Source organism: Schistocerca cancellata, chromosome 2 (genome assembly GCF_023864275.1).
Source record: "Schistocerca cancellata isolate TAMUIC-IGC-003103 chromosome 2, iqSchCanc2.1, whole genome shotgun sequence".
Lineage (NCBI taxonomy): Eukaryota > Metazoa > Arthropoda > Insecta > Orthoptera > Acrididae > Schistocerca > Schistocerca cancellata.
Window position 1 is genome coordinate 1,040,671,203 of NC_064627.1, and position 21,245 is coordinate 1,040,692,447.

Genomic DNA, 21,245 nt, shown 5'->3' on the forward strand with positions numbered 1-21,245 from the left:
AGTTCTGTGGCGGGATTCATGATTTTTTTGTTGGAAAAGTCTGTAATAATTGATCGAGAGTCATTGAATAAATACATGTAATATTTGATAGTCCCCAAGGAAGTGATAGAGGCCCTCTGTTTTTCCTGATCCATAAATGACTGACTTAAGTCTGAGCAGCTGTTTTTTATTGTTGTCAGGTGATGCCATCATTTATCATTTTGTAAAGTCATCAGATGACCAAACCAATTGCAAAATGATTTAGACAAGGTAGGTATATGGTGCAAAAATTGGCAATTGGAAGTAAAGTCATCCACATAGAGTACCTAAAGGAATCTATTAAATGTTGGTTACACACCAAATCGCACAAATCTAAAATTCAACTGAACACTAGGGGATTATAATTATGAATGACTTAAAATGGAATGGCAACAAAGATCATGTGGGGGGGAAAAGTGAACCAAAGATGGAAATTTACTGGCAGTATACTTCAAAATGCAACAAGACTACTAGAGAGGTTGCCTGCACTGTGCTTGTCTGTCCTCTTATGGAATAATGCTGCACAGCACAGAGTCCGCTTCAGATAGGGTTGATGGTGGACATTAAAAAGTGAAAGGAAGTGTAGCTCATTTTGTACTAATGCAGAACAGGGTAGAGTGCGCCATGGCTATGATTCATGAATTGGGGTGGCAATCTTAAAAATGAAGACCTCCTTCACTGTGAGAGGAGCTTCTCATGAAATTTTAGTAATAAACTTTCTCCTCAGGCTATGAACATTTTTTTTGGTGCCAATGTACATAGGGAAAAATGATAACAAGAAGATATCAGAGCATAGAAAGATTAAAGTGTTGGTTTCTCGCATGCACTGTTAGAGTGGAACTGTAGACAAATAGCTTGAAAGTAGTTCCGTAAACCCTCTGCCAGGCACTTGTGAATCACAGCGTAATGATGCAGATATAGTTCTTTTCCCACTAAGGTAAATTCTAAATAAGTATCTGTAACAACTTGCTATAATGCAGCTATGGTAATTAATTTTACTAATAATAGAATCTGAGACTGACAAGTTGAATGGTGTTTCACTATCTGTAATCCAAAAAGTGGTTCGCAACTGTAGTGTTTAAATTTTTAGATTACTATGTTTGATCACCAGACTGAGCCATAGCAATAACTACTACTCCAGTTGTAAGTTTTTTAATTAGGATGTCAGTGGATTTGGCCTAATTTTAAAGCACATTTTCAGTTCAGAAAATGACAGTTGTTAATCTTACTGAACATGTTTACTGCCATTTGAGTATGGTCTTGTATGAGGCTGAAACAAATTAGGCTCAACTGTTTATAGTTGTGGAACTCTTTGGATGCTGATGAGGAATTAAAGGAAACTACAGAAGTTCTCCTCTATGTAAAAGCCACTGCACTGTTCTAACTGAAGATGAAGATTACAGTGTTGAAATTGGCACTGAAGGCATTTTGTCATTCAATATCTTTGACAGATTGAATTAATGCCCTTATCCCAAGCAAGCAATAAATTTGGTGATTCTACAATAGAAATACAATCATTTCTTAAGAGATTGGCTTGGGTTTTGTTTGATGCAACAAGTAATACATAATTTTTTCACAAATCCTAAACAAGGCATATTCAATGGTAGTGAGGCTGATATATCACTCTTCTGGACTGGTTATACATGTTGCCTTCTTTTACCTTTGATGTGATACTATCATATGTGAAGACACAAGTCAAACATAATAGTTAGTTAGCCTGTGTGTAGTTTCTCTTACTACATCTGCTAAAATGAACAGAAGTGATCAGTCAGCTTTACGAATACCTTACATGAATTGGGATGTCACAGAGACTTGTACGTGGGAGAAGTGAGATTGAAATCTTCCTGTTCACAATGGATTAGGTTATCATTAGTTTCTTGAAGTCATTTCAGGGTATGCCGTGATTTAGGTAGTACTCAAGTGGTGTAATATGGGATTACACCTGCTGACACTTCCAAATGGAAACAGCCAACATCATTTGAAACAAAGGTATTCAGGGTGAAAGTGTTAATATTTTTTAATTCCTGTGCATCAAGCCTGATAAACTGGCAAAATAATAGCAGTATCGTTCTGTGTTCAAGTAGATGTGTAATGCAGGTAGTCTGGTAAACGATATGCTGCGTACTAAAGATTACTTCTGCTTTTCCAGATAATCCTCACACTTGTAGGAACAATCATCATAGTAGCTGTTGTTAATTACTGGACACTGATACCAACTATAGTGCTGGCTGGTGTCTTCTGGTTGATTCGGACAATATTCCTCAGTGCATCACGCAGCCTGAAGCGTCTAGAATCAATAAGTGAGTAAACATGCAAATATTACTTTTCCAAAGTAGTTGCAGCTATTCTGTATAATTTTGTTTTTCAAATTATGTAAGAAATTGTATTTGCCACACACAGTGTGTAAACATGTCAACAATGAGATTACCACTCTTTCAATGAATGTTTTGGAGGAACATGTAGAATGCCAGTAAAATGCAATTAACATACTATGTCCGTGTTAGGTAATAAAGTGTAAGTAACACACGTGTGATAACATTGTTGACAGGGAACTGAGTGTGTGTCAAATATTCTCTCTGCGAGAGGCTAAACTCATTGCCAGTGAGCCTTGTTTTACACCTTCTATGGTGAGGTCTTCACATGTATATTTCACAAATATTGATTTCATCTTCAAATACAGCCAGGAAAATATACCCCAGATACTGGCTGGTCTTGCAGGCCCCTTTTCCTGGCTCACAACCACCACCACTGTGTTTTATCGTTACTACTACTACTACTACTACTACTACTACTACAACTACTACTATTACCCCAGATCACGTAAGAAACAGATTGACCATCCTTACGGCAGAACAGGCAACCATAAAAATAGTTTTCCCGTCGGTCAACAGATGTTGCAGGCGACGCTACAATGCTAACTGACCTGTCCATGTTGCGGAATTGGCAACGCTGTATCTTTGGTGACGTGACTGATGCTGATTTGTGTTTGGCTAGAGCATTGCGCGCGAAATGCATTCGTCACACAGCTGACTGTAGACCATGATCGGCTATGGTTTTTCCCGAGTTTTCAATCGAAGAATGTAAATTAGCTCCTGTAATACTACAAACCAAGGTTATTTCTACTGTAGGGATACTTCTCACAATCATATGCGAAATGAAATACATGAAAAGTAACACACAAATATTTCTCGTGAGTTACTGTTTAAATGCAGACTGTATTGCAGTCGCATAGGTTTTACACTCGCCTTCCATGCTGTCTATTTCCTCTTTGTTATACAGCTCTTCTGATATGGATTATGGTGGTAAAAAAGATCTCCACATGCAGGTTAACACTAGAAAGTTTTCAAAATCTTCTCAACGTCTTTGAAGTATAATCCGATAATTTACTGACAAATATTACACTGAGCAGTGGGTTTCGCGTCCTGACATTATGCAAAATAAATAATTGTCGGTAGAGTATGTATAGGGATTAGGTGAGTTGTAACGACAATATATTGGTTAATTTTTGGTTCGATGTCTATGCTAAGTGTGTTGTCAGTTCTGTCTGTAGCATTGTGAAGTACTAGTTGCACTGCAATGAATGTCACTGAAAGGCCAAAATCAATATTTTGTAAATTTTGTAATTATTGAATTGGCAAGGAAAGGAAAATAATTTTGAGAAAGGCCTTAAATACGAGAAGCATCCTATTCACTGGTGAGAAAATATTGCTGCTTTTCAACAGAAATAATTGTTTGCTGAAAGTTTAAAAAGAGCCAAAAGTCTAACAGTGTATTTGGTTCCTTGTTTCCTTGTTTGTTTGTTTGTTTGTTAGTTGGTTGTGTTGCCAATGGTATGTCCACCTCACAGAATGACTGAATCAGATGCGTATCCAACTGCACTGCAGATGCTTGGAGGTCCCCCCCCACCCCCTATAAATATAGATGTGACACCAACAACAGTATCTTTTAATGTATTTATGTATTTGGAATCCATATGCAAAGCAGCAGAAAAAGAAGGGAACTAGCTTAGCCATTTAAATATGGACCTATCAGCATTTCAGGGGTTTTCCAACAGAGATGTGAATCATGCATGGAACATCTTGAAAAACCAAAACTGAATCTGTACATTTATTCCTTTGTAATATCATTCTCAGGATGAAAATAGTTTTAATTATCTTCCTCAGAAATTCTTGTCTTACAGTGCTGCTGCTTGGAAAGGGTGTGTGTGTGTGTGTGTGTGTGTGTGTGTGTGTGTGTGTGTGTGTGTGTGTGTGTGTGTGTGTGTGTGTGTGTGTAAAACAATCACGAAAACTGATCTGAAAGTCACTGTTGGAAAAAAGTACATTTCATGATGATCAATTTTTAATTATTATTTTTATTTTCCAGCTCGCAGTCCAGTTTTTTCTCATACCAATGCATCACTGCAAGGTCTATCCACTATACGTGCATTTCGTGCACAGCAAATGCTCGAAACAGAATTTGATCGTACTCAGGTTTGTATATCCAGCTATCCCATGCCATTCAGTTACTGCAACAAATATTGCATTTTCATTAAGTGCCTGTGTATTTTTTTACAGGATATAAATTCTTCTGCTTTCTACGTATTTATGGCTATCAGTAGAGCATTTGGTCTATGGTTGGATTTGGTTTGTGTTGCTTATCTTGCTGTTGTTGCTTACAGCTTTCTAATTCTGGGACAAGGTAAGTCAGTAAGAATGTTGTCGACTTATCACCTCACAAGATATGCTGTGTTGAAATTCTTCTGAAACAATATTATTTGTGGACAACCTCCACCTCAGATCATAGAGGATATGACCATATTAATTGTTACAGCATCTACTTAACTTAAAGTTAAGCTTTTTATGTGCAGATGTAAATTACATGTGTTTTTTTAAGTTGCTCAAATTTGACAAGATGTTAAACTCTCTTGCAGATGTGTTTGGAGGGAGCGTGGGTTTGGCAATCACACAGTCTCTCAATTTGATGGGCATGTTCCAGTGGGGTATCCGTCAATCAGCTGAACTTATAAACCAGATGACTGGTGTAGAGCGTGTCCTAGAATTTGCCGATTTAAAGCCTGAACCATCACTAGAATCATCTGATGGTAAGTTTTGTTATTTGTTCCTGAAATTAATATTTCATTCAGCAGCAGACTGTATACTGTTCTTAAAACTTTCCAGCAGGTTGAAACTGTGGGGTGGACTAAGACTCAAACCAAGAACCTTGCCTTTTGCAGACAATGCTATCAGACTGGTATATCTGGGTATGACACACAGCCTGTTCTCACAGCTGTACATCTGCCAGTACCTCGCTACTAACTTTCGTACTTAACAGGAACTCTACTGCATACCTAGTATTCTTTGTGAAATGCTGGTCCTGAGAGCCATCCAAGATAGCTGATATGCCACACCTACATTTCCACTTAAGATTTTTATGACACATGCACCTAATATTCCCTGTTGTTTAGGAAAGGCATCTATTCCAAAGAACAGTGAATATTTGGACAAGCACAGATACAATTAGAACTGACTCGCTGTCATGTGACTACTTTTGCGCATTAACGATCGAAAGAAATTTTGACAACGAAGATAAAAATAAGAAACAGTGAAATTTAGAATAAACAAACTGAATTGGTTACAATTTCGGATTGCAAATCACTTTAACTGTTGCCATTACACTGTTTAAGTAAAATTACTGTAAGATTATTAGTTGTGTAGAAGATGTATTAAAAAATTGTGACTTCATAGTTTTAAGAAAAATATTTCTTTACTCATCAACATTCATGTTGGCCTCTTCAAAGTAATTCCCCTCAGATACAATACACTTGTGCCAACTCTTCTTCCAATCCTCAAAGCACTTCTCATAAACACTTAATGGTGCAGCTGTGAGTACTTCCAGCGATGCATTTTTTATTTCCTCAATTGTTGAAAATTTTCGTCCTTTCATAGGTCTGTTCAGTTTTGGGAACAGGAAAAAGTCACAGGGGACCAAATACGGTGAAAATGGTGGTTGAGGCATGATTGTCATGTTCCTGGCCAAAAAATCTCTCGCAAGCAACGATGAATGAGTAGGTGCATTGTTGTGATGCAAAAGCCATGAATTGTTTTTCTGCAGTTCAATGTTTTTTGCATATTGCTTTTCGCAAACAGTGCAGAACGTTGAGGTAATACTCCTTATGGACTGTATGACCTTGAGACAAAAATTCGTGATGCACTATGTCACGGTAATTGAGTATAACTTTGACATTTGATTGGACTAGGTGTGCTTTTTTCGGTCTTGGCTCTCCGGGTTGCTTCCATTGGGACAATTGGGCTTTGGTTTCGACGTCATAACCATAAAAACATGTTTCGTCACCAGTTATGACCCTTTTGAGCAAAGCAGGATCATCTTTGATGTCATTCCACAGCCCCTGAGTGATGCTCATGCGACAGTTCTTCTGATCAAAATTGACGAGTTTGGGAACAAACTTCGCTGACACACCTCATGCCCAAAACATCGAAAAAAATCCATGACATGGGCTGACCGATATGCCAACATCCTCAGCAACTTCTTTTATGGTAATTAGACAATTTTCCAAACAATTTTCTTCACAGCTTTGATGTTATCATAGGTTGTTGATGTGCTGGGGCATCCAGAGTGAGGTTTGTCATTAGCATCTTTTCGGCCATCGTGGAAACATTTTTTTAATTTTTTTTTTTTTTTTTTTTTTTTACTGATAGCCGACGTATGACACTGTCAACATGTCAAGTGTTTTAGATAACTTAATTCCACTTTCCACACACAATTTTATGCTAATTCGTTGGTCCATTTTTTATAATAATCTAAAACTGTCGAACGCACTAAAACACATCTAACCTTTCTATCTGTCAAAAGCAAACAAAGTATGCTGTATACTTGAAACAGTGGACATATGTTCAGGACATGTGTACCAACATAACAAATAAAAAAGATCAATAATCAAATGTAAGTTGCCTGCACAATTTGAAAAGTTGCCTTCTTTTTTGGACAAACTTGCAAACTAGTCACTAAATTGTAATCAGGTGAGAATGGAATCAAAAGCACTGACTCGAGCTCAGACGTAAAAACAAAGTTAATTGGAAAACCAGCAAAATAATTCTTTAGGTTGAACTAAATTTTAGGTAAACTCCTTTTAGGTCACTGTACCTTGTCCAATATATTTCCATTCAGTAGATTGCATCCTTGAATCCTGGTTGTAGAGTGCTTGTAACATTGTCCATTACCTTTACCTTGAACACTTCATTGGACTTAAAATGTTTACCATTAACTAATTTCTTTAGATGTGGAGATAGTTGGAAAGCAGTGGGTGAAAAGTAAAAAGTTGCAATCCCTCAGTTTTCCTTCTAGCCAAGCAATCATGTGGGTATGCGCATTGCCCCAGTGAAATGAAACACCAACGGCTTTCACAATTAGTGGCAAGGGGAACTGGCTTGTTGCCTTTGATATTCTGATGTGTAGGTGGAGAAATGCTGAAGTGGCATGCTGCAGGAAACGAGCTGGTTTGTGGTATGTGGGTTTACCTTGTGCTGTGCACTCTGAAGTGCAAGTATCTTACGTATATAAGAAGGGTAAAAGAATGGACCTGCAAAATTACATATGAATATCACTAATAATTGTTTAAAGCAGAAACCTTGAACACACGATCAATTTTGATACTGAGAAGCTTATGCCCATGCATCATCATGGTTTTAGGAAGCATTGCTCATGCACAACTCATCTTGCCCCTACCTTGTATAATTCATGGCAAACTAATGCTTTCCCAAAATCCAGAACTCTGCCTTCTGCCTCTTGCCCTTCATCCATAGACATACGGCCCCACTACAGATGATTAATGAAGGTATGAGCATATGGAATAGGTTACAAAATATCTGAGGGACCCAAAGAACCCAGTATGTTGTCCTTGATTGTGAGTGTTCATCAGAGATAAGGGTATCCTCAGGAGGGTCCCAGGGAAATTTAATACGCCTGCTGTTATTTCTGTATACATAAGTGATCTGGCAGGCAGTAATGTTGTTGTTGTTTGTTGTTGATGCTGTAGTGTATAGGAAGATTTCAAAGTTGACTGTAGGATGATAGAAGATTAATTAGACAAAATTTATAGTTCATGTGATGACTGGCAGCTTGCTCTAAATGTATAAAAATGTAGGTTAATATTTACTCTCAGTAGTCTGATTTTGGCCTAATTCTGTTGTCAAGGGTTGCTGTGAGATGAGGTAATAGATGAATTGCCTATATTATGAATAGTAATCTACATATACACACAGTGTCAAAAAGTGAGCATACTGTCAGAAGTGCATATGTCAGATACAGTGGTGATGACTTTCTTTTGTGGACCATCTACATCTACATTCTGTAAACCACTGAGATATGCATGGGGGAGGGTACATCCCATTGTACTTATTAGGTTCTTCCTGTTCAATTCACATATGGAGCTTGGGAAGAGTGATTATTTGAGTGCCTCTGAGTGCGCAGTGATTACCCTAATCTTATCCTTATGATTCCTATGTGAGTAATGCATCGGGGGGTTGTATTATATGTGAAGGAAAACTTAGAGTAAACAAATTTATGTCTTAATAGTAGTAAATACCTTCTCTTCCGTGTTACAGGTAAAAAACCACCACCCAACTGGCCATCAGCAGGACAGATAAAATTTAAACATGTTTTCCTGAAGTATAATGAAAATGAACCACCTGTGCTGAAAAATTTAAATTTTACTGTAATGCCACGAGAAAAGGTTAGTAATATAACATACTCTGATCATGCTATTATGTTCTATTGGATGAATATGTCTGCATTAGAAGAGCATCAGCAAGGGCAGGTACCTCAGTTTAACCTTCAAGGAAAAATGTAATAATTAAGATTTATAAACAGAAAATGGAATTTAGGTAACTGAACCTTGCTCCTCATAAATATTCACATAGTGGAGATGCTAACCTTTTGTTGCCTGCAGTGGCTTAAACTAATGTAAAGCAAACAGGAGAAAAATAAATTGTAAGGCAGTTACAAATTTCTATTATTTATGAGAATTTTCTTATTAATTTAGATAAGTTATCTTCATACTTCATGCCTACAGGCCTTACCATTGCATTTAACACATGTAGGGGAATTGTCTCATTGCCTTAACAGGATCTGTGGAAAGAAAGCGACGGGTCAGCAACTGTGCATTTGTTTCCTAAAAAATCAGATTTCTGAGAAAACTGAAGATAGTCTTATTTTTCTGTGGACTTTATCAGAAATATAAGTGATCGTACATTCTTAGGTGAAATGTATTCCATTTTAAATCCTTAATTTGTGAGAAGTACCGTACTAAGTTTTAGTTGCCATCACTATGGAATTTTTGAAAAGGAATTCATCACCCTCTTCCGATGATGGAAGTGTTTAGTGCCCAGTGGGATGAATGGATGTCAAATTGTTATTTTAATGGGAAAATAGATATTGGGCACTGAGATAGAAAAAATTAAAAAATGAAGTGAACAGGAACTTTGCACTTTCCTGAAACTGCAGAATAGTTTGCATGTTTATATATAAAATTAGGTTGAGGAGAAGTAATAAGTAATGAATTAAGAGGCAAACAGGAAAATGGTTGGGGACTGCAGAGTGCCACATTCTTTGAGGCAACAAAGAAGAAACTCATAATACCACACAAGAGAATGCACATATTGCAAGAATCAGGATGTAGTTAGGCCATACCACAGAAAGAAGAAAGAAATGGAATTCATTGCAGTTGCATGATAAGGAAAACTGCACAAGAGAAAGCTGTTCACTCTTAGTTTTGCAGATGATGTATGTTGTTAATTGTGTTTCTAAGCCACATACAGTTTCTGATGAGGACACACTTGTGTTGTTATATAGCAACTGAGAAATATTCTACTAAAGTACTTTCATCTAACTTTTTGTGGAAAAGTGCCTTAGCTCTGGATGGCTGTTACACTGTTTAAAGTGGATATGCAAAGTTTCATTTCCATTTACATCATGCGTGTTGTTCTCACAAATTTTTGTTTTCAGGTTGGCATAGTTGGTCGAACAGGAGCAGGCAAATCATCTCTCATGGCTGCACTCTTCAGACTAGCAAACATTGAAGGAGAAATTTTAATAGATAACATAGATACAAACACTATAGGCCTGCACGACTTCCGTCCTAAGATATCGATAATTCCTCAAGAGCCAGTGCTCTTTTCTGGATCTCTTCGTAAGAACCTGGATCCATTTGATGAGTTCCCAGATTCTGAATTGTGGCTTGCACTGGAAGCAGTAAGTATTCATGCGATTTGATGGATGAAGTTCATTTAAGATCAGAGTTACAATGTTTCGATAATGAGGAAACGTGTGTGGAGAAAAAACTTTGTATTTCTAGGAAATTGACTTATTAATCTACAGAAGCATAACTTGAGAGTGGTATGTGTCTGGACAGCTGATTGTGAAACAAAAAAAAGTGAGTATGAGGTTCACCTGAAAGTCACCAAAATTTATGCTGCGTGGGAAATAGTCAGTGTGCTTATGCTCGAATAGTGTGAAAGACACGCTGATTTCTTCTTCTTCTTGAAATATAAGCAGATGTGAAATCCATTCTGTAATATGATTTTCAGTGTTGGAAAAATTTCAATCTATGGAACTTACTGGCAAATAATGTGTTGTATATGAATGGAATATGATGAGTTGAACGTGTTGTACATTAATGGTTTTAGATGAAAAGTGGAAGGAAGAATATTAAAGATGCTAGACATGGTATCAGTCTGTTGTCAGCAATTAACTGGATAGGTGATCGGTTAGTTTCATGTTCCATGAATTATTTGTATGTTTATTTGTATTGTTGTATAACTAGTAATTTCTCATTCTAATTTCACCATTTTAAGTAAGTACAGGTACATTCTGATTATTTACGAGTGATATTTTATTTATTTTTTATACAAATGTTAATCAGTAATTCCTGCCCACCAAATTGTACTTGTTACAGGAATAGAAGGTCTTCTATGGAATAAAAGCAGTTGTTGGGACAAACTTCTTCAGTTTGTTTTCAAATTTAACTTTGCTCTTCTTTAGACACATTATTGGGCAAGTGATCAAAAATTTTGGCAACATTGGGTACCTCTTTTTGTAAATACAGTGTTTATGTGGCATAATTAATGTATTTTTTCTTCTGGCATTGTGTGTATTGTTGTTGATTTTCAACTGCAGTGGGTTATTTGCAGCAAACTTCATAAGGGAATACATATGCTGTGAAGCAGTAGTCAGAGTGCCTAACCCTTTAAACAAATGTCTACAAGATGATCACGAGTGAACGCAACACATTATTTTTACAGCACATTTTTGAGCATTGAAAACTTTCTTTGTTTTTAAGGAAATGGTTATTGTGGTCTTCACGTTTTTAATTGATAATTTATAATAAATCACTTGTCAAATCTCCAAACCATGTTGTCTAAATTCGTTAGGGATTTCTCTCTCCCCAAGATTTGCAGCGATTCAAAGTGCAAATGTGAGTGTGCTAAGTTGTTTTTAACATTTCTAAAACTTGCTTCTCCAATTCATAATCTCAATAATAGGGTCACTAAATTCTTTGATGTTTCCATCGAAGTTATTTCCATATCATGTATTACATTACTACTGGTGCAGTTACTTACACATACGATTGAGCATTGCAGAACCCCACAGCTGATTTCTCCCTGATCAGAAGAATCTCCCCTGTCTACATAGACTGAATAAATTACTAATTACAACTTTTTGAATTCTTTTGGTTGGATAATATCATCTACTGGTTGGACGTGCCCTTAGTTCACTAAAATCAGTTTATTTAAAGGGATTTTGTAACTTGCATATTCTAATGCCTTAGATAGGCCACTTAAAGTACCAACCGGTGCTATCTTTTTATTTGGTACTTGTAAAATATCTTGAGTTAACGTGTAAATCACATTAACAGTTGAGCAATTCTCCTGAAACCAAACTGTTGCTCAAAGCAAAGGTTTAGGATTTGATGCGCTGATGGTCATAAGAATTTTCGTCACTTGACACTTACCGCTTCACTTAATGCTTCTTGCACCACTGGCAGTAATTCCTTAATGTGAAAAATACCAAGTTTCATCATGGTTTGGAGTCTATGTTAAACTGTGGGTTGCCTAGTAACTGGCTGGATAAGTCATTTCAAAGGTAGAAAGAAGGCAATGTTGTACCTTTTCCAATAGGACCATGCCTAGTAAGGCAATGTGGTGTTAGAAAAATCCCTGAGGTTGACGACATAATCTCTGTAGTTTCCATCTTGACTAGTCAAGCAGTGTAGTGCTCTGCTTTTATTAACTTACAATGGGTAAATTCTTTGGTTAGAATTATGTGATTTACTTCATACACAATTTTGCACTTCACTTTACAAGGGTACATTATCTAACATAATCAGAGTTAATAGTTCTTTTTCTTTTTTGCCCCCATATTATATTTTTCATTTTTTCAGGTAGAGCTGAAAGATGTAGTGAATGAAACACCAGCAGGCCTTAATTATCTAATAACTGAGGCTGGATCAAACTTCAGTGTTGGACAGAGGCAGCTGATATGCTTAGCCAGAGCAGTTATTCGCAAAAATAAAATACTTGTTCTTGATGAAGCTACAGCTAATGTGGATCCTGTGTAAGTTATTTTTAAAGTTCCAAAGATTATAATGGATTGTGTTCTGTATTATGTAATTAACACTGTGTAATCTGTGGTAATTAAACTTTGTCATTTATACAGATGTACAGTGAATGCAAAATTGTATTTCATAAGTCTGTAAAGAATGCAGCTTTTGCTTTTTATTTTAATACAAAAAACAAGGATAGTAAGTTCTTGATATAGTATAGCCATTGTTGCCAGTGTTCCAAATTTTTAACTTCTTCGTGAATTGTGACCTTTATAGAAAAGTGCTTGCCTATTAATTTGTCATTTTGTGATGCATGCAACTGCTTAAGTGAAGGTTACTTTCTAACGAGAACTTTGGTTGGCTATAGTATTTAATGGTGTTTCAGTTTGCAGCCTTGTAAGTCTTAGGAATAAGAGCAAACCAACTGCAAACTAATTCAGTTTAAGGTGTTTAAAAATATTCCTTCCTAATAGTTTAATGTTACGTAGTCAAGAACTGTCCACCAACATCATTTGCGCTAACATCTTGGCAAAAATGTTATGTTTTGTACTATAAAATTCGTTATATTGCTTCTGGGGTTCGTAGTACATTGTGTTACACTAGCATCTCCCACCACAGTTTTACTGTGGTGTCATACACCTGTGTTGTATGCATCAGGCATTGCTACATTTTGCAAGTCTACTATATACATTTTGTTTGGTATAAAAATTAGTACGTTGTGACACCTGGTTTCTCCTGGTGTATAAGTAGTTCAAATAACTTGCAGGAATGCAGGCATCAGGAATGCACTCAGATGATGTCTTTGACAACCACCAATATTTCGACTGTCACATTCAGGGCACAAAAGCAATGAAGCAGCTTTGTGCAAGGAAATTTAAAATCTCGGTACGCAAAGCATATGCAGAAAATAAAATGCAAAAAAAGTGCCACTACACAGCCAAAGAGGACAAGTATCAGAAGTTATTGATAGTGAACACTAATAATCAGCAGGCGAAGTAGCACTAACTCTGTCCCTCTGTTTGACCAGGGAGGGAGCAGGATTCCATGCAGAATTTAAGCAGAAACATCCATCTCTGTTTACAAGGTCACTAGATAATTTAACCTCAACTGCTTCCTTAATAGTCATATGCTACTGATTCACAAGTTAATTTTTGGTTCACAAAGATTGACTCATGGAGAATAAAGTAACACTTATTCACTTGAATTCAATATGTTTGTGCATGACCATGGTGTGACACAGGCCCAAGAAGGAAAAAACTCTCCCCCTCAATTCTAACAATTGATTTCTATTGCAGGACTGATGCACTCATCCAACAGACAGTTCGTCAGAGGTTTAGTGATTGCACTGTTCTTACAATTGCTCATCGACTACACACCATTATGGATAGTGATAAGGTCCTAGTTATGGATGGTGGCAATCTCAAGGTAAGCATGCATTTACTCGCATACTGTTAAATGAATTTTCTGCTGTAACAAAAAATTTTGAGGAGTCAATGCAACAGCTTCAGCTTCAATGCATTGAATAATAAGTAACTCAGGGACATGGGTAATAAAGAAAAGACATAAAACAGGTTTCTTCTGGACAAGCAGCCTGTTGCTTTCGGAACCAAGGCTTTTTGCATTAGGAGAAATGTAAAATATGGGTGATGTACAAAGACATTTGCACTAAACGTATGGTTACTGGCAGACAAGGACATGAAAGTGTTTCATAGTCTTTAACTTGATCTTGAAATATGCTGGTACTGAGATGCTTGTGAGTGCTGGTAGAATGCGTCTAATGTAGTTGTTAAATAAATTTTGGAGACTGCTTTGCTAGAGTGGTTCCTTTTGTTAACGAGACATTGTCAGAGCCTTTAAAAAATGTTAACTTCGGTTTTAAGTATCATACTAAACTGACTTACCATGACCTCACGATGTATTGCACACTTTTAACTGTCCTTAAAGTCCATAATTACCTCTGATTGATATTCCATAATTACCTCTGATTGATATTCCATAATTACCTCTGATTGATATTCCATAATTACCTCTGATTGATATTCCATAATTACCTCTGATTGATATTCCATAATTACCTCTGATTGATATTCCATAATTACCTCTGATTGATATTCCATAATTACCTCTGATTGATATTCCATAATTACCTCTGATTGATATTCCATAATTACCTCTGATTGATATTCCATAATTACCTCTGATTGATATTCCATGATTACCTCTGATTGATATTCCATGATTACCTCTGATTGATATTCCATGATTACCTCTGATTGATATTCCATGATTACCTCTGATTGATATTCCATGATTACCTCTGATTGATACTCCATAATTACCTCTGATTGATACTCCATAATTACCTCTGATTGATACTCCATAATTACCTCTGATTGATACTCCATAATTACCTCTGATTGATACTCCATAATTACCTCTGATTGATACTCCATAATTACCTCTGATTGATACTCCATAATTACCTCTGATTGATACTCCATAATTACCTCTGATTGATACTCCATAATTACCTCTGATTGATACTCCATAATTACCTCTGATTGATACTCCATAATTACCTCTGATTGATACTCCATAATTACCTCTGATTGATACTCCATAATTACCTCTGATTGATACTCCATAATTACCTCTGATTGATACTCCATAATTACCTCTGATTGATACTCCATAATTACCTCTTAGTAATACTCCATAATTACCTCTTAGTAATACTCCATAATTACCTCTTAGTAATACTCCATAATTACCTCTTAGTAATACTCCATAATTACCTCTTAGTAATACTCCATAATTACCTCTTAGTAATACTCCATAATTACCTCTTAGTAATACTCCATAATTACCTCTTAGTAATACTCCATAATTACCTCTTAGTAATACTCCATAATTACCTCTTATTGATATTGTCATGTTGTTACCACACTAAAGTCTAGACCCAAAAGCAGGGTCATCAGTGAAGTACAGCACTTAGCACTGAAAGCATATTCATTACAATCTTCAGTGTACAGGGAACAGAATAGAACTGTGCGCCTGATTGGAGAGTACTACTGTTTATAAAATCAAAAATTTTAAAATATACAGGCATGATACATTTAGAGAACCTTTCAGAAATTATTAATACTGAATAACAAATGTACACAAGTGGTTGGGTTTGAACTGGCGACCAGGAGCATACCAGCCAGTGATGCTGATAGCTACGCCACATTGCAAACTTCACAGTTTGATATTACTTCCTCTCCTGGTGAAAAAGCCACCTGCTATTTCAGGACTTCTAATTGGAACCGACTGTAGCAGCTGCATATAGATCTCGCCTGTAGTCCTCTTTATGGCAGCACTGGTGGACGCTTGTGTTTTGGTCATATTGTCACATCCTCTTCAGTATGATAAGTATCAAAGGTAGCCTCTTCAGTCACAGCTTCACGTTTGTCAAGTGTCTACTCAGTTTCCTCAAAGCCTGCTTCATTGATCCGTGCCTCAGAATTGTAGTAGGGCTTCATTTTTAGGACATAGATTACTTCACTGGGCTTTTGTCACCTTGACAAAATATCATATGCCTCTACTTCTTATGACTGCCTACACTATGCTTGTCGGTCCTCTTTTAGAATACTTCTGCACGGTGTGGGATCCTTACCAGATAGGACTGACGGAGTACGTTGAAAAAGTTCAAAGAAAGGCAGCATGTTTTGTATTATCGCGAAATATGGGAGAGAGTGTCACAGATATGGTAAAGGATTTGGGCTGGAAATCTTTAAAAGAAAAGCGTGTTTCATTGCGATGGAATCTCCTCACGAAGTTCCAATCACCAACTTTATCCTCCGAATGCGAAAATATTTTGTTGACACCAACCTACATACGGAGGAATGATCACCATGATAAAATAAGGGAAATTAGAGCTCGTACAGAAAGATATAGGTGTTCATTCTTCCTGCGTGCTATACGAGATGTAAGTGTTTGTTCTTTCCATGCGCTGTACGAGATTGGAATAATAGAGAATTGTGAAGGTGGTTTGATGAACCCTCTGCCAGGCACTTAAATGTGATTTGCAGAGTATCCATGTAGGTGGAGATGTAACCGGAAACACTTGAAGTAGGCAAATGGTCTTCTCCTTCACCAACTCGACGATCCTGTCAGACGGTGTCGTCACATGCTACCTTAGCCTGGCCAGCCTCTGTATTGCCGGTGCGCACCACCAACTGTTTTCAGTGTTGCTCCCCACAGGCCGATCACACAAGCAAGCAAATGCTTCTGTGGGCCCCATGGAGCAGGATCCTCCTGCTGCTGTGCCCGGTAGTAGCGACTCTACACCACCTGTCACTTGGTGGCTGCTGAGTTGACAGCCCTCCATCTCTTCCTTCTCATGACTGTCCTCGAATGGAAATTTCGGAGCCTTTGGTTCCACAAAGACGATTTATGGCTGCTTTAGCATCGCAGCATCCACTTGGACTCTGCCTTCAGGAAAAGAAATTGCGCCCTCACGATTACTTTGAGCTTTTACAATACTTACCAATTCGTTTTGACCTTCCCCCAGAGGTCGGCATTCCGTCTCGTGAGGTCGGCATTCCATCTCGTGGGGGTGTCATGCTGCTCATAAGGGATGAGTCTTTTCCTTCCCTGCCTGACTTTCTCCTTCGGTACCATTTATGTCCTTCTGTCCTTCAGTGTCACCAGGGCAGACTTCCTTCAGCTTATTGGGCAGCTACCTCCCCTGTTTTTGCTACTATGCGACTTTAATGCACATCATCCCCTCTGGGGTTTTCCCAGGACATGTCAGAGTTGCCCTCCCTGCGACCTTCTTAACCAACTCAATCTCTTCTGCCTTAACACTGGAGCACCCACTTTCGTTTCAGACTCCTCGCACATCTGTTCCAATTTGGACCTATCCTTTTGCACTGCCCAGCTTGCCCATCGTCTTGAGTGGTCCATTCTTTCTGGTACCTACTCAAGTGACCATTTCTTGTGTGCTATCTGTTTATTGACTCCTATCCCACCTTGGTGCAGGTGCAAATGGCAGCTTAGTGAGGCTGACTGGCAGCTTTACTCCTCCCTGGCGACCTTCGAAGAACGAGATTTCCATGGTTTTGATGACCTGGTGGACTATGTCACCAACGTTATCCTTGCTACTGCAGAATATTCCATTCCTCGCACTTCCTCATGATCACGTAGTGTTTTAGTCCCTTGGTGGACTGAGGCATTCCGCAATGCAATTCGTACATGGAGATTTGCTATCTCTGTATTTTTAACCACCATCTTACGATGGCAAACTGCATCCATTATAAACAGTTGGGTGCAAAGTGTTGTCGCGTCCTTTGGGATAGCAAACGAGCTAGCTGGCTTTCACTCACTAGTTCTTTTACCAATTCCACCTTCCTCTGTCGTGTGGGGCAGCCTCCGACAGCTCTCTGGGACCAAGATCCATTCCCCAATTTCCAGCCTGACAGTAGCAGACGATGTTATTGTGTGGACCTCCAACACCTAGGGTCACCGTTTTGTGGAAGTTTCGAGCTCTTTGCATTATCACCCTGCCTTCCTCCATCGGAAACGCGTGGAGGCGGCTCAGGCAATACCTTTGTCTTCTCTGAATTGAGAGTGCTATAATGCCACCTTCACTATGAGGTACCTTGATGATGCCCTCAATTCATCCCAATCCTCTGCCCCAGGACCAGACGCCATCCACATACAGAGTTGCAGCACATTCTCTTGCGGGCAATCATTTCCTGCTTAACATACACAACTGCATCTGGGCAGAGGGCACATTTCCCGGACGCTGGTTTGAAGCCATCATTGTACCCATACCTAAGCCCGGCAAGGACAAAAACCTTCCATCTAGCTACCGCCCCATCTCTCTATCAGCTGCATATGCAAGGTGATGGAACATTTGATTCACACCTGACTGGTGTGGTGGCTAGAGTCTCAACATTTACTGACGAATGCACTGCTTGGATTTACAGCATGGTGTTCTGCAGTTGACCATCTCGTTACTTTGTCCACCCATGTCGTGAATGGTTTTCTGCAGAAATCTCAGACTGTGGCAGTGTTGTTAGATTTGGAGGCGGCCTATAACACCTGTTGGACAACTGGTACTCTTTGCACATGGTGCTTCCGTGGGCGCCTGCCCTGTTTCCTTCGGGCATTTTTACAAGGCAGAGTTTTCAAGGTGTGTGTGGATTTTGCCTTGTCGGACACCTTTATCCAGGAAAAGTGTGCCCCAGGGTTCTGTCTTGAGCAGCATCCTCTTTGCTATCACCATTAACCCTGTAATGGCCTGTCTCCTGCTGGGCATCTCCGGCTCTTTTTGTAGATGATTTTGCCATCTATTGCAGTTCTCTATGGACCTGTCTCACTGAGCGGTGTCTTCAATGCTGTCTTGATCATCTCTACTCCTGGAGCATCGACAATGGCTTTTGCTTTTCCCCCGACAAAACAGTCTTTATAACTACTGGCGACGCAAATGGTTTCTCCCACCATTTCTACATCTTGGGCCTGTTGCCCTTCCGTTTGTTGAAACTACAAAATTTCTGGGGCTCATGCTCAATAGGAAACGACGGCAGCCCGCTGTATGTCGTCCCTCAATCTCCTACGTGTCCTCAATGGTACTTCCTGGGCTGCTGATCGAACCACCACCCTCTTCCCACTTGTACCGGTCCCTTTTCCGTTCGAAACTTGACTACGGGTGCTTTGTTTATGCATCTGCACATCCACCCCCTCTTACGCCGTCTCAACACTATCCACCATCATGGCATCCGTTCGGCCACGGCGCCTTTTACACCAGCCTGGTTGAGAGTGTGTATGCTGAAGCTGCTGAACTCCCACTGTCGTTCCACCATGATTTTCTCCTCAGCAGATATGCAAACCGTTTTTCTACCATGCTGGCCACCCCTCCTGTGCCTCCTCCTTTGATGATTCCTTCGATCATCAGTACGGGGTTCGTCCCTCTTCTGTTACCTCCTAGAGTCCTCTTTCACCACTTACTACAGTGGCTTAACTTCACACTACCTGCAACCTACCCGGTGAGCGTTAACCCTTTACCACCTTGGCTTCATGAACTTTCCATTTCCATGTTTACCTTGGCCTTAATTTGCTTCCTAAGGACACTACTCCAGCCTCGGTCTGTCGCCTCTAGTTTCACGACCTTCACATGGAACTTCGCAATAGTACCTTTGTCTACAGTGATTGCTCTCAGACTGACCATGGGGTCGGGTGCACACTCATCAGTATTTACAGCTGAGCTCTTTGCCTTGTATCAGGCCACGGAATACATCAGGTGACACAACCTTTCCAATTGTGTCCTCTGCTCAGACTCACTCAGTGCTCTCTAAAGTCTGTGCGCTGTACACTGCTCATCCCTTAGTGTAGCGGGTCCAGGAAAACTCATTTGCTCAGTCTTCGTGGAGCCAGTGTCGTGTATCTGTGGGTCCCTGGTCATATCGGTCTGCCAGGAAACAAGGTTGCTGAGGCAGCTGCCAAAGCTGCAGTCCTCGTACCTCAGCCCACGAATACCTATATTCCCTCTGATGAACTCTGCGTTGACATCTGCCTGGAGGTGGTGTCCCTTTGCCATTGCCAATGGTCTTCCCTTCGCGGGAATAAGCTTGGGCTTATTAAGCCTCCCCCAGCACCTTGGACAACCTCCTCTTGGCCCTCCTGCCCTGAGGAGATTATTTTAACTCGGCTGTATATTGGGCACTGCCTTTTTAGCCAATGTCATTTGCTAAGTGGCACTACCCCGCCACTTTGTCCACATAACAAATTTTAACTGTCTGCCACTTCCTTGCGTTCCAGCTTGGGTTTGCTATCTGATTTATCAGCTGTTTTAGTGAATGACACTCAGGCTGTCGACCACGTTTTACTTTTTATCTGCCGAAGCAGTGTGGCCAAGGCCATTTAATTTTTAGTTTTGGATCTCCATTTGTGCATGGTGTTTCTTAGCCCTTCTTCCATGTGCCTGTTTTTAGCTGTCTTCTAGTCTGTCCATTGGGACTGATGTGTAGTTGTTAAACTCCTCTGTGTGTCCATGTTCTATAGTTTAGACTTGGGCGTGTATAACCCTAGTTGTTTTTTGTGCCCTAAAGTGATAAGATACATTCAAAGGTGGCTTCAGTGTTAGATAGTCCAAATGGGATAACTTTAACTCTTCTAGTCAGCCTCACCAATCTCTCTTTGCCAGAATCTTGTCCGCATGTCAATAGTTAAGAAATACTTCGCCCTTTCAAAGTAGTCTAAAGTGCCATCAGTATGCAGCTTGGATATACATAGTTTTCCATGATTATGTTCAGTCATCATTAGTCAATGTGTAATTGCCATTTGCCATCTTTCTTCCACCAAGGACTGCAGGAGTGGGCCAAAGAATCCATAGGCCCATTGTTATTATCTTGAATGTTACCAATTGTTCTGTCAGTGAGGCCCTGTAAGACTTGGGACTTAAATTGATGGATGATCTCCAGTTTTCTTGTAGTGTTTTACCATGTCCAACTTGGTCTGTCTTCCGTCAGCTCAGGATTTGAAAGAATCTGAACTTTCGCATAGAACAAATAAACTCATTGATGTTCTTCCATAGTCAGGCTAGATCCTATTTGCAGTTTGAGAGATTTGTCTCCTGTGTCACCTG

General features: G+C 39.1%; 1 protein-coding gene across 3 annotated transcripts in view; it reads left to right on the forward strand.

The window, feature by feature from the left end:
* LOC126163018 (probable multidrug resistance-associated protein lethal(2)03659) overlaps nucleotides 1-21,245 on the forward strand; it is a 262,484-nt gene that overhangs the window by 234,645 nt on the left and 6,594 nt on the right. For all 3 annotated transcript variants that reach the window (XM_049919887.1, XM_049919885.1, XM_049919888.1), the window contains 8 exons: nucleotides 2,168-2,318; nucleotides 4,384-4,490; nucleotides 4,575-4,698; nucleotides 4,931-5,101; nucleotides 8,622-8,749; nucleotides 10,021-10,266; nucleotides 12,455-12,627; nucleotides 13,912-14,041. In XM_049919887.1, coding sequence (XP_049775844.1) covers nucleotides 2,168-2,318; nucleotides 4,384-4,490; nucleotides 4,575-4,698; nucleotides 4,931-5,101; nucleotides 8,622-8,749; nucleotides 10,021-10,266; nucleotides 12,455-12,627; nucleotides 13,912-14,041 — 1,230 coding nt within the window. The remainder of the gene's footprint in view (nucleotides 1-2,167; nucleotides 2,319-4,383; nucleotides 4,491-4,574; nucleotides 4,699-4,930; nucleotides 5,102-8,621; nucleotides 8,750-10,020; nucleotides 10,267-12,454; nucleotides 12,628-13,911; nucleotides 14,042-21,245) is intronic.